At 44.2% G+C, this 13682-nt stretch overlaps 1 protein-coding gene across 2 annotated transcripts in view; it reads right to left on the reverse strand.

Moving 5' to 3' along the window:
* AVL9 (AVL9 cell migration associated) overlaps nucleotides 1–13682 on the reverse strand; it is a 53822-nt gene that overhangs the window by 23351 nt on the left and 16789 nt on the right. For both annotated transcript variants that reach the window (XM_014602564.3, XM_059728691.1), the window contains exons 2-7: nucleotides 12793–12913; nucleotides 9009–9094; nucleotides 6688–6759; nucleotides 5306–5395; nucleotides 4785–4848; nucleotides 1138–1178 (exon numbers count right to left, since the gene is read on the reverse strand). In XM_014602564.3, coding sequence (XP_014458050.1) covers nucleotides 1138–1178; nucleotides 4785–4848; nucleotides 5306–5395; nucleotides 6688–6759; nucleotides 9009–9094; nucleotides 12793–12913 — 474 coding nt within the window. The remainder of the gene's footprint in view (nucleotides 1–1137; nucleotides 1179–4784; nucleotides 4849–5305; nucleotides 5396–6687; nucleotides 6760–9008; nucleotides 9095–12792; nucleotides 12914–13682) is intronic.

A 13682-nucleotide genomic window follows, 5' to 3' on the forward strand; every position in this document is an offset into this window, starting at 1 on the left:
CAGGGTCACTTTTACCAAAAAATATACACATTTACATTTCAATAAAAATGTTTTGACTGACCATTTCAAATCAACCAGGTACATCTGGCCAATGAGAACTTGTGATACTAAAATATTCTGACATTCAATTTATTTCAGATGAATAGCCATTAAAAACAGCATTGGAGAGATGAGAGCATGCATAAAAAGAAGTCAGAACTTCACACATTCTACAGTGAAGCGTATTTATAAATGAAAATGTATTCTATCACCCCATAATAATAGTTTTAATATACAAGTCACATACAACATTTCTTATGTACAGAACAGGTTTTTCATAGAGGTACAGTAGCTAACTTGGTAGAACACCAGGATCCTATTCACCACATAGGATTTGTGTTCACACAAGTCAAAATGTTTAAGGCCAGATTCTATTCTCACATTTATTCATATAATTGGGGAAGAAAGCCTTAACCTCTAGCCTACCGGTTTAAAAGATGGCACAGCCACCTTCTTCCTCAGTTTTACTTCTGGCAGGTACATGCAGAGAGTAATCCACCTCCTCCACAGGTACAAACAGAATCCAACTGTGGGTAAGTACCAAAGACTTACATTACACAGCTACAAAGTGCCACTGAGGCATATGAAAATTCAATAAGATTCAGCCTTTTTTGAGCCAGATTCTCAGTCTTACCTTACTCCTTTAGCACTACACAGCTAACACTAGTAGTGAAGACTAGCTATAATGTCCCTACAAAGAATACTCCTAGTGCCTGCAGAAAGGGAGAACAATGGAGGAAGGCAAGCAAGAAGGAGGTAGTAGAGCAGATTCCCCTGCCTCCCCAAAATCCCAGGCATTGTAGGAGTCTATGGAGACAAGGGGGCGTGTGGCAGGGTGGCATCTCTGTATGTAGTACGTCAGATGGATGTCAGCTTCAAGCTGTGCCAACCTGTAGGTAGGGCCACAGAAAAAAAATTTGGGGGTTGTAACTATCTCTAACACCACCATCACAAGAGAGGCTGGCGCTTAACGTAAGTGAATGTGTGCATGTGCATGGCTATAAGCTGTTCTTGATGCAACCTATGCTTTCCCTCTGTGCAACAAACACAAGCAAAACATCTCAGTGCTATGCTTTACCGAACAGATGAAAAACATACCTTATGTCTAAACTGAAGGACAAGATCTCGAGGAGACAGACCTAAAACATTAAAAGTAAATTTGTTATTGAGTCTTGACCAAAGGAACAAACCCTCTTTTATTTTCTGTCCACATTTCTCTTAGGTGAAGCTGCATAAGATTAAAAAAAAATAAAAACAACTAAACCACTATGATATCCAGGGATCCTTGTTTTATCTGTTTAAAAAAAAATAAAAATCACAGATTTGCTGATAAAGTAAATCACAAATTCTCTAATTAAAAATCCCAAAATATGCAATTAAAATGAAAGGCCACTATATATATAGGTATCAGTTGAACACAATGCTTTATTGATATATTTAAAGGTTTAAAGCAATTTGGAAGCCTACCAGTGCCTCAATCATTATAATAAAAAACATTCTAAATACATATCTATTTTGGCATTGGGTTTTTTCATCATGGAAAATCACCAATGTGACGGGGGTCCAGCTGTGGTTGCCCCTCCCCATTGCTATGTGGTGCTAAGTAGGCGTGATATGCCGTTGCCTCTCACTCCCAAGCATGGCCCCTGTCTACCCCATAACATGCTCCCTCCCAGCAGCAGCTCCACCCCCCCAGCATCAGGATGTGGGTCCAACTGCGGCTGACATGGCGCTGAGCAGTCCTGACATGCCTCTCACTCCCAAGCCACAGCTCCCCAGTCCTGTCAGTGCCCCTTACTCCAAACCCAGAGGCCCTGCCTACCCCTCACTTACTCCCTCCTGGCAGCAGCTCTCCCCCACTTGCACCAGGACACAAGTCTGGCTGCAGCTTCCCCCCTGCTACTTTGTGGCTCTGAGCGGTGCTAACCCCTGCTGTTCTGCTCTCTGCTCCTGTTGGCAGGAATTAAGGGCTGAGTTCAAGCTTTGGAGGGTCTCATAGATTCATGGATGTTAGGGTCGGAAGGGATCTCAATAGATCATCGAGTCCGACCCCCTGCATAAGCAGGAAAGAGTGCTGGGTCTAGATGACCCTAGCTAGTTGCCCATCTAACCTCCTCCTGAAGACCCCCAGGGTAGGAGAGAGCACCACCTCCCTTGGGAGCCCGTTCCAGACCTTGGCCACGCGAACTGTGAAGAAGTTCTTCCCAATGTCCAATCTAAATCTGCTCTCTGCTAGCTTGTGGCCATTGTTTCTTGTAAACCCCGGGGGCGCCTTGGTGAATAAATACTTACCAATCCCCTTCTGTGCCCCCGTGATGAACTTATAGGCAGCCACAAGGTCGCCTCTCAACCTTCTCTTGCGGAGGCTGAATAGGTCCAGTTTCTCTAGTCTCAAATAAGCTTAGCTTTGGCTCAAGCCCCCGCCCAGAAATATGGGACAACTAGATTTAAACTGGGGTGTCCTGAATGAACAAACTTCTCCCTTGCAAGCAATGTACCAGCAAAAGCCAGGTTTATAATAGGACAAAAGGGAAAGAAACACAAAAGTACAGTTTAAAGCACTTTTAAACCCTGAGGCTTAGGTTCTGTAGTCCAGCCCCACTTGGGATAAAGAAAGTTAAAAAGCCTGTGCCTAGGACAGTCTCCCCAAAATAGGGCAAAAACCTGCTAACAACAACAGAAAGAAGGTCCTAAAATCCCTTAAGAGTGCCCTAGCCAAACGAGTGAATGATAAACCTCTGCTCCAGGAATGTGCCTCACAGTGGATGAAGGGGAAGCTCAGAGGAAGAATTGTTTCCATCTGGCTGAGGGGGGCCGTGTCCATGTGTGTCCAGCTCTGTGCTGTGTCTGTGCCTGCAGCACATGGCTGCCATCACATCCCTCCACACAACCCTGGGTGCAGGCCTCCCAGGGCTTGCCTACCTCAGGAAGCTCCATGGCTCTGAGGCTCGGGCACCAGGCACCAAGGGGGCGAGGAGGGGTGTGGGACTTTCTAGCTCTAAAAAAAAAAGTAGTATGGGAAGATGCCTCCTTCCCTTGGTGACTCAAGACAGGAGGCAGTGTGCACTGGGCTCTGGGAGCCAGTGAGGAAGGGGGTGCCATGCCCTCAGGGCAGCCAGCACCACATGGAACACAGCATCCCAGCCCAGCATGAGCTGAGGGCCAGGGACAGGTACAGGCCTCAGACAGGCACTTTGCACTCTCTCTGTCCACTCCCAAAGCCAGAGAACTGCTAGGGGCCAAGAGGTGCCACACACTGCCTGCCATCTTTCTGCTGCTTCCTTCAGCTGCACCACCACTGCTGGGGGTTGGGGGCAGTGGCAGCAGACAGAAGCTGCAGGCGCTGGGCATGAAGTACTCTTTGACTTCTTGCAGGTGATTCAGGAAGGCAGCAGCAGCTCAGCACCTGCCCCAGACACTGGCATGAGACGAGGTGTTCTCCCAGTGCTACAGTGACAGTGCCCCGCACTGTGGCCACCACCACCTCCTCACAGTAGCAAGTGGCAAGGAGCAGGTGGCAGGGCAGGCTGCCCCAGCTCTTCAACACTGCTAGGCAGGCAGGCAAGAGACCCTGCCTGCTGCCCATCCCTACCCGCAGCGGGGTGCAGGGATGCTGTCTGGATTCTCCCATGCTGGCCTGAAAGTGCCCGCAGACACCTCCCAGCTCCTTGAGCCTGCACCCATACACCCCTGGCCTGCCACCCACCCTCCTTGCTGGCTCTTCCCAGAGCCCCTAACCACCGCCCCCCCCCAAGTCCTGGCAGTCACCTGTACACACACCTGACCCAGAACCCACCCCCCCAGCCCTGCCAGTGCTCCTCATTCCAAACCCTCCCGTCAGAGTGGGCCCCCAGCAAACTTTAGGTATCCCAAAGGCTTCAGGAAGAGAAAGTGAGCCAAAGCCAAGCCCTGGCTGACTCAAGAGCATTTCAGGTCCCATCCCCCTCTCCAGACAGGAAACCCTAAGCCCTGCCCTTTTTGCAGAGAGCTCTTTGCAAAAAGTGGAAAATCTGCGTGTTTCTCCATTAAAATGAAAATTCACATTTTTCCTCAGTGAAAAGGGAAAATCTGTTTTTTCCCTGTTTTTCCATGGGAAACAGAAAACCCAGATCCCTGATGATATCCAATGATTCTACACCCTAAAGGAAGACATGCTGGTGAGTTTATTAGAGCTCCTACCTTGTTGTCTTGTTTCTACACGCACACAAAAAAAAATGTTGAACCTATGATAGTGACTGAACAACAGAAGGCAGCCATTTACTTTCATGCTGAATCCCACTAATCACAGATTTTCACTGATACATTTGATTAGACCACTGTTCACATTTACCTGTCTCTATCGCACACTCCCAGGCAAAACATGAAGTCAAGAATACTGGGGGATATTTTCTAAGGTACAAGGAATACCTTTCGAAAAAAATATCAGTAAGAATTGGATCCTTAATTCCATTTTCACTACTGAAAATCTCCCTCACTCCCTCATAATAATAAAAAAGTAGAGTTTTAAGACAGCAGTTCAGCCACTTAGTTACTGAGCAAATATAAAAACTGAGAGGCATCACCAAGACATTAAGTTTCAACCTAAGATGAGCTCCATACAATAGAGGCAAGGTATTTATGTAACAATTACAGGAAGAAAAAATAATACATTACTACACAGGAACACAGGTCTCTTAAGCTTTAATGTACATAAGCAAAATTAGTTATGAAAAGAATCTTTTATTGCTCATAAAAAGGTTACTTACCAAGATAAACTTGTGATCCCTCTAGTGTAGAGCTCAAAGAGCTATTCATATGCTCATATAGTTCCTGCAAAAGTTAAATTTAAAAAAATATTAAATGGCATATGACAGTTGCCCTTAATGGTAATATTAATGGTAAATGCCACCATCTGTTCTAAGAAACTACTCAAGGGACCAGAATTTATTTAACTGATATGGACAGAATATCTTTAGAAGAAGGAGAAAGGGAGTTTTATTAAAGGGATTTTTAAAATGGGAGGCTAACTATTCAAGTAGTTTTTAGTTCACATCTTTCTGTAAATTAGTAAATTACTCGGATTTGCTATTTACCATGGGGGGCCTTGCTCGGATTTATTGTAGGATAAATTATCATTTCATGTGGCTTAGAAGAGCAGAATAGTACGATCACTCTTTGACAATGGAATATGTAGATGAGAAATCACTGACTAGAGAATGTTCACATCATATAACCTGTATGATAAGCAAGGAGCATCATTCTCCGCACACGTGCACTGAAAAGTTACCTTAAGAATTGTGATTTGAGAGAAGTCTTTCTCTTCAAAATAGGCATGTGTAATGAGCTGTAGCTTTGCTTGGAGTAATCCATATAAGGGCTTGCAAGACAGACAAATAAATGCAGATGAAGAAATCACTTTTGGTAACAGTGCCATTGTTTCTCCATTTTTTTCCCTTATCTTCTGTTATAAATAGATAATCCAACACTAGGCAAAGGCAATTTGTGAAGATAAAAGCATTCAAAATTTCTGGCTAACTATGTTCTACTTTCAGTGTGCATTTCAGTTATCTAGTATTTCACACTCAGATGCTGTATCGTCACTTAAGATCCAGTTGGAGCTGGCATGGGGGGGGGGAGGGGAGGGGGGAAATGCCCCTATATCTGTGCAGGCCTCAGGGCACTGAGAGGGGGTTAATCGGGGGAAGGCGAGGGCTGCAGCCACCCCAAAATTCGCCGTAGGCCTCCCATAATTCTTCCTCCCACTGCTGCCGCTGCCTTCCCCAAGTGCAGCCCAGCCTGGCTCAGCTCTGGCCCTGCCCTGCACAGATCCAGGGGCACATGCCCCCCCCGCCTATGCACTACCAGATGAGCAGTGGGAGCAACCCCACAGACGAGCCACACCTCCCTCCCATGCCCACCCTGCCTGGGCAGTACTTGCCCCAGCCCCTGTCCAAGCCCCACTCCCTCCCTCACCACGGGGGGCCTTGATTTGCTCCCCCAAGTCCCTTCCCTTCCCAACCCCATCCACCACAACTGACTTACCAGCTGCACGCAGCTCTCCATGCTGCTGGGCTGTGCTCCTCGCCACCTACATGCTGCACTGCGGCTGCCCACACGCACAGGTGTTTATCAGCCAAATTATCGGCCATATCAGGCCGATTTTGGATACAGACAATTTTCTTTATATCGGTGCCGATCCAATATTGGACCGATGTAATTGCACCTCTACTAATAAGGTCTAATACAACTTATCATATTCTACATAGTATGCTGCATGAGCCACTAGCAAAAATGTTGTTTCAGAGTTGGGCACTGTTAGCTTCCCACTTTCTGAAAATTAATCAGTGTAGCATATAAACTAAACATTAATATAGAAAGCATCACAATATGCAGTTTAGAATAAGTAGGTTTTTTGGGGCAGTTATAAAAATTGCAAACCCATCACATCACAACTCCTAATGACAGATGCACACTTTTCCAGTTTTCTTGCAAGTAGATGACACTTGAAATGTGTTAAAATTTTAAATTCCTTGGTCTTAATGTAGCTGTAATTTCAATGCTCACTTTGTCATCTTTAAGTGGTGCTCATTACAAGGGATTTAAATAATGTCAGGCAAATCATGTATTCCTTGTATTGTTTGCAAGTAAGGTTCAGTTTGTCATACTTACCAACTGACTTAGAACACAGACACTTTTTTGTACTGTTTCGCGCGTGATATCTGCTTGCCGTACTTTCAATGCCTAAGAAGCAAAAGTATTACAATAGTTTTACCCATATGCATTAAAAAAAAACAAACACTTTAAAAGTCATCTACGTAAAACCCCCACTGATCAAAACAAAATCCATGATCCTTGAAGTACTGTTTTCAACAGCAGCTGAGGGTGTAAAGGGATGGGTGGGTGGGTACATAAAAATAAACAGGATCAGACCCTAAGGCAAGATGCTTTGCAAGAGGTCAACAATCTACAGTTTCTTTCGACTCATTGTTCCTAGAGATGGTGCAGCTACTGTGGAGATGATTACACACAGGCCCTAGAATCAAGGCCTATTTAAAAAGGAGAAGGCAACAAGAGAAGAAAAGAAAAATCCTTAGCTCTAGATTTGCCAGAATAAACCAGAATATATCCCCCGTCCTTCTGTGACAGCATACCTACCCATTGAGACCAGGCAGGGAAAGCTTTGGCCTGGAAATAGTTTGTTTACTTCATGCTCAGGCATTTTCTTTTAGCCAACTGTAAAGAGAAAGTGACACCACCCGTGGAGTCAACTGCTTTCTCAGCCAGACCAAACAGTTCTAGTATTTAACAGCAGAGCTAGAAGGAGTATGGGCAAAAACCACACAGCCAAGTGATTCACTTATGCTACACAAAACAGCAAGAGTGTAGATTACAGCCCACACACAAAAAAAGCCAGATGGGTAGAGGGTTGAAGCTGTTACTACATAAAAGACATATTGCTTTATATTCCACTTGTTCCAAACAGTTCAATTTTAAATATATTTATCTGCTTAATTGGTTAGTAAACAGCAGAAACTGGCATCGTGAGTGCAATAAAAACTAGGTGAAAATAAACTTCACAGTTAAGCAGAACAAGACTTTGATTACAGAATACTATAATAAGGGTTTATTGAAAAAATACTGAGAAAACTAAGTCAATACAAAGAAAAAAATTACAATTATATATTTATTGTGTAAAATGAGAGTTACTTGAAAAATAATCAAGATATCACAGGGATTAATCTATAAATAAGAATACAGCATATGTACTTTGGGACTTCAGAATACGAGTCAATGAGAACTCTTCCTAAGCTATTAAACATTCAAAGTTGTGGCATATCACTGGGAAGATGACATACATATTTCAAAATATATCTGCAAAATATACTGCTAAGAATAAATGCACATATTTTATAATCAGGACTGGCTTCAGACTGAGTACATCATGATTTCCTCAATATTTAAGACTAAACATACTGCAAGTCTCTCTCACAGCCTCAACCCAAATGGTCTGGCCAATACAGGCATGGCAGAAAAAAGATTTTTGCTGCTCTCCCTTTTCTTTCTGAGAGAAGCTAACACCAGGCAGCCCCTTAACATGTAGCTAGCTCTGCAGGACATATGGTCGTAGCTGCTGCATTCCTGGAGCCGCAAGAAGCTGGACATGGCCCCTGCGCCACTGTGCCCTAGCCTGTTGCAGCCCAGGCCAACAGTATCCTGCCCAGAGTCTCTGATGCACTGGCAGCAGCATAGCATCCTGCCCCTCATCCTAGCCCCATGGAGCCATGGCAGTCAGTGACCAGGGCATGGGACTGTGTTTCATGCTGATGCAGAATTTCCTGTGTGGCACCTACCTGTGCTACGGCCTGCTCTGCTGCTGTGGAAGCGTTATGCTGAACCTGGGCCTGGCCAAGCACATGCTGCCTGCCCACCCAGAGCATCATTTTTGCCACCCCCTACAATCTGCTGCACTAGGCAGCTGCCTGTACTGCCTCTACAGTTACACCAGCCCTGTATGCACACGTGCATACACTGGAAATCCTAGGCTCAGGAGAATTTTGCAAGGGAAACCAAACCAAAACAAACCCTTTCCTGGATTGAAGGAGGCACACAGGTGCTATGTATATCTGCTCAAGAAGCTCACAAGAAATATGTGAAGATCAAGCAAAGAATCCTATTTTCAGGCGATGAGAACTCTTAGCCAGGCTCATAGACAGTCAGTTTAGTTCTGCTTCTTAGGTCTCCTGCCTGGTTTGTTTCTCTGAAAACATAACATAATGGGATGTGCAGGAATATAGACATGGACCAGGAAGTTCCCAGCTGTAGAAGGGAAAAGATAATTCTTCAGCTCTGAAGCTGCCTGATCTGCAGCTTCACAGATTTTATGGCCAGGAAGGACAATTTTGATCAGCTAGTCTGACGGCCCTAACATTTTTCCCATTAAATTCTGCACCAGTCCCTTTGACTATTTTACATTTGCAACTGTAAGTTACCTTGGCTTCAATTTGCCTATAGCAAGAGACGCCATATACTGTAGTTCGCTCTTCAGATCTTGGTGGCAAGTGGAAAAAGACAGTGTCTAAGAAAGAAAGAGAGAACAGTTTAGCTGCTAACAAAGAAACAGATCAAGGATTTGTATTTTCAGAAACCTCATCCTTTTCAATAACAGCCATTTACAAATTGTTTACTTCTAAAATTGCATTTCCTGCTGGGTTTTATCTTGTGTACCCTATGGTTTTATCATATCACTTACAAAAGAATAGACTTGTCTAAATCTGTGTCCAAATTCTTCGAGTAAGTCAATTCACTTACTGTGTAAGGGCGCCAAGAGACCAACCTTTTCAATTAAAACTAAGGATACACTTCAAATACACTTATGCAAAGATATACAGCTTTCAATAGCTTTGTAAAATAGATCTGTCACAACCACAAAAAGTTAATTGCTAATTTATTAGATGGCAAAGCCAAAACAGGTTAGAAGGTCTGGTTTTACAGTTCAAGATATCACACATTTGTGGGAAACCTGTCTTCAGGGCAATTAAGGCAATTTGCTTATTTTCTAATAAGTAGAACAGAACCATGCTCTATAAATCTTGGGCAGTTTCTTGTAAAAGGTAAGGAGGCAGCAGCTGCACAGCCACCTCGGGGTGCATGGTAGGGAAGGGGACAGGATCGTGTTGCCCCAGGCCCCTTCCTCACCACGTGTCCCAAGGTGCACGTGCAGCCATTGCCAGCCATGAGGCCAGGTGGGGGTTTCCAACCCCAATGCACTGGTTACAGGCTTGCTGTTAGCAGCCCAGGATCCACAGAGGGTGGCAGGGGCCTTCCCAGAGCCTGGGGTGCTTGCAGCAGGCAGTCACAAAGCTGCAAGCGGCTGCACCAGAGTCTGGAGCCCCAGCCTGGTTTGTTGCTGGCAGTGGCTCCATGCACACCTCAGGGGACACAGTGAGGAAGGGGCTAGGGCTGCACTGCCATGACAAGGAACGGGCCCCTCATGGCTTTGCCACTGTCTGTCCCCGGCAAGCCAACATCTTTGAAGTCCTAGTTGCAAGGTTTTTTGGCACTCGACCCAAAAACATTGCCAACTCACGATCTAAATTTTGTTAGTTGCTGGTACAGGCTTTGTTATATTCTACATAGATCCAGGAGGAAATTTGTAGAGTTTTAAGTGCATTTCCTTTAATCCAATAAACAAAACTAAATTTTCCATTTTTCATACCATGTACAACGTCTTTAAATGGAGGTTAATTATAACTTGCACACGGAAACCAAGCCCAATATAATCAGAATAAGCATATAATAATATTATTCTGAAATGCATTTGCTAATTCCAAATGAATTTGTATTGTGTTTCTGGAAATAAATCTCAACGTTTTTACACCTGCTTCATTGCCATGCTAGCTTTGAATAGTCTCCATTACCTAAAAACACTCTCTAACAACAACACGTTGTTATGGTAATGCAAAGCCCAGCAAGACAACTATTTTATTTTCGTGTGTGGGGTTGTGGCATGGAGCCAATGTAGAAGCTACTTTGCTCACCTCCTCACATTTTTCTGGTTTTGACTAGTTAATATCACCAAGATAAATAACAAAAAAGTCAGGACATACCAAATCAAGGATTATTCTTTTCTGATGTAAATAAATTATTTTTGTAAACAAATACCCTACCTTGGGTTGGCACATCAACTCCCAATGAAATCCCTATAGAGTTAGAGTAGGGATGTCCAACAAGATGGCCACAAGAGATTAATTTGCTGCCCCTAAGCTCCCACCACTTCCCCCATTCTCTCATTGCTCCAGATGCAGCAGCATGTGGCAATAAGCAGGCTCCCACACAATATGGTGCTGGAGCCAGGGAGATGGAACATGCTGATGCAGTGTCCACAGCATGCAGCCCCTCCCATTTACAAGTTAGAGCACCCTAAGTTGGAAGTTGGACAGCGCTAGCACATCAGACAAGGTGAAGTGTCATGCAAGTTTTCTTGCGTTTGCTTTACTGATATGGCACGTGTCGTCTCACTGAAAAGACAATACTACCTTGTATTCATTTATCTTGCTTTTATCACTGCATGGATTATGTTATGCTGTCTGTATACATCTTTGTTTTTGGACATGGTTTAATCAAAGGAACTGAGGCATGCTACTTAAGGAAAAGGGAGTAGGTAGAACTGCTAAGTATCTCCTGCCATTGTGTTAGTAGGGCAAGAATAACTACCAGTCCCAGACACCAGTAGACAGGGCTATTGTTGGGACCAACACCCAAGGTATTGCCTGCCTATAATTGCGGGGGGGAGGGGAGGGGGGGCGCGGCAGAAGACTCACCACTCTCATTAGTGAAGACATCTCAGAAAAAATGGGCCACTAGCTAGAGGAATCCCAGATGCTTCAGAAGGAAAGGAATGAGAGGATTCTGAGACTCATGAGCAATTAAGACAAGGCTGATGTGATGGAAGGCTGGCTTGGAGATATTTTAGGGGCTATGAATGAATTGTGGTCTTTGGTTTATCCTAAGATTTGGGAGAGTCCAGGTCCCCAGCAATCGTAACTGGCAGGATCAGAAGGAAGGCTGATCTCTGGAAAGAATGGCAGAATTCCAAGAGGGAGTTCTGTAGCCAGATGAGAGGGTTACAATCTTTGCTTGTCCTTTTGTTTTGTCTTCAAACAATAAGGTCAGTTTTTCTTACATAATTCCTTTCTCCTAAATAATAAATACTTTTGTTGTTTTATTTCCTTACTGATTGCCTGTGGTAAAGAATGATCTTGGTGGAATAAGGAATATTCCAGAGTAACCCATTCCCTGGAAAGGAGAACCTAAAATACTTTCACAACCCAAGAGGAAGCTGCAGGGAGTGGCAGAGATTTCCCTGTTGCAGCTGTGAAATCTAGTATAAGGGTAGTGGAGCAGAGGCTTGTGGGGATAAGGAGTTACCCCAGGGCAAACCTTGGGACAAGCAGTAGGACAGCAGGGAGAAACTTGTGACTGCAAGTACTCTGAGGATAGATTTGTGACACAGGTCTTTCCTGAGAAGGAAACATATGCAAAAATGAAAAAAAATGTTTTAGTACAACATATTCCATTTGTCCTTTATGATTTAGGAATCTGTAACAACAAAAATGTTTACAGATATAATTTGCTACTATACTTTGGCCAATCCCTAAATGGTATAAACATGGCAAAATTATTCTTCTGCTTCATACTGCATGTCACTGCTCTCCTAGTTCCCCTCCTCCTCTTCCCACTGTACAGTTCTTAACCCATGCCATTTTGTAGACGGTCAAACAGGAATCTAGACCACATTTTGAAAAATAAAGACCTAACTGAGTAAAAGTGGGTTGTTTTATCCACATACACACACACATACAGAGAATGAGAAGGAAAAAGAGGTTATTCATATCTCAGAATAGGGAAATATCTCCATAAAGAAGAATTCCCTTTCAAAAGATGAGGGGAGTACAGGCTGTTTATTTTGCTTTAGGAGACTTATAAATGAATCCTGTATTAAATTTACAGACGCAGGAGTGGAAATTTTGTATCTCTAGACTACATCCTAAACACAAGTATTTTGACATATTTCCGTTTACAGATTCCATTTCTCATATAACCTGTTCTGAATAAATTACAAAATAAATATTCCTAGAATTCCAGTAGTCAGAAGCATGGTGAACTGGTAACTAAAGTGTCAGGATCCTTTCCTCCCTGCTTTAGTGTTAAGCACACAATATCCTCCACTATTGCAGCTCCTCACTCACTATGCATTCCTTTCTGGTATTTTACCTTCTTGATAGTTGTGAGCTCCATCTGGCAAAGCAAGGAAAGGCAAGTATTTCCATTCTTCGGGTAAACTGTGGCTATCGTGTCCTTCTCCTGGGATTAGGGGAGGATAGGAGAATTCAACCTGAAGAAAACAAACACTGTTACTGAACATAATGCACCTCTGAAATAAACTGTTAAGTCTAACATTCTGTGTATAGCAGTGGAGAGCACCAAATACTTTTGAGAAAGGTGCAAGAAGTTCTACGGAGAATGACTTGCCTATGATGACTGGCTCATATTCCAAAAAAGCAAATAGGGGTGTATGAAATGGGCTGTATTCGATTTGGATTTGGCCAGAATCAGGGACAGAGATTCAATTTGTTGATTTGGATCACTGACCCAATTCGATTTTGCCGAATCTGAAGATTCAATGGTGATTCGGAGAATCAGCGATTCAGCCATAGACACAGCTTGAAATGTTTTTTTCTACATACCTCGAGGTACCAGGTGTGGCTTGTGAACGCTGCGATGGCAGGGAGGATGGAGCGTCCCACAGGAGTGCACCCCCCATCCCGCGTGCTTGGCGGTGAAACCTGAAGTGGACCGGAAGTGCTTTGGGCCACTTCTGGGATCGGCAATGAGTGCTTTGGGGGGCCTCCCCCGGCTCGACGATCGGCTGGGCCTCCAGACCCAGGCACCAGTTGCTGAGTTGGCAAGGTGCAGAGGCCCCGCCCCACGTGCTCCCTGGCTGACCGGAAGTGCTTCTGGGTCTGCTGCCAAACATGCTGGGCATGCCCTGTGCTCCTGTGGGATGCTCTATCTATCCCAGCATCTCAGCATTCACGAGCCACCTGGTACCTTGAGGTATGCAGAAAAAACATTTAAAGCCGTGTCTACGTCCAAATCATTGA

This window comes from Alligator mississippiensis, chromosome 5 (assembly GCF_030867095.1).
Source record: "Alligator mississippiensis isolate rAllMis1 chromosome 5, rAllMis1, whole genome shotgun sequence".
Lineage (NCBI taxonomy): Eukaryota > Metazoa > Chordata > Crocodylia > Alligatoridae > Alligator > Alligator mississippiensis.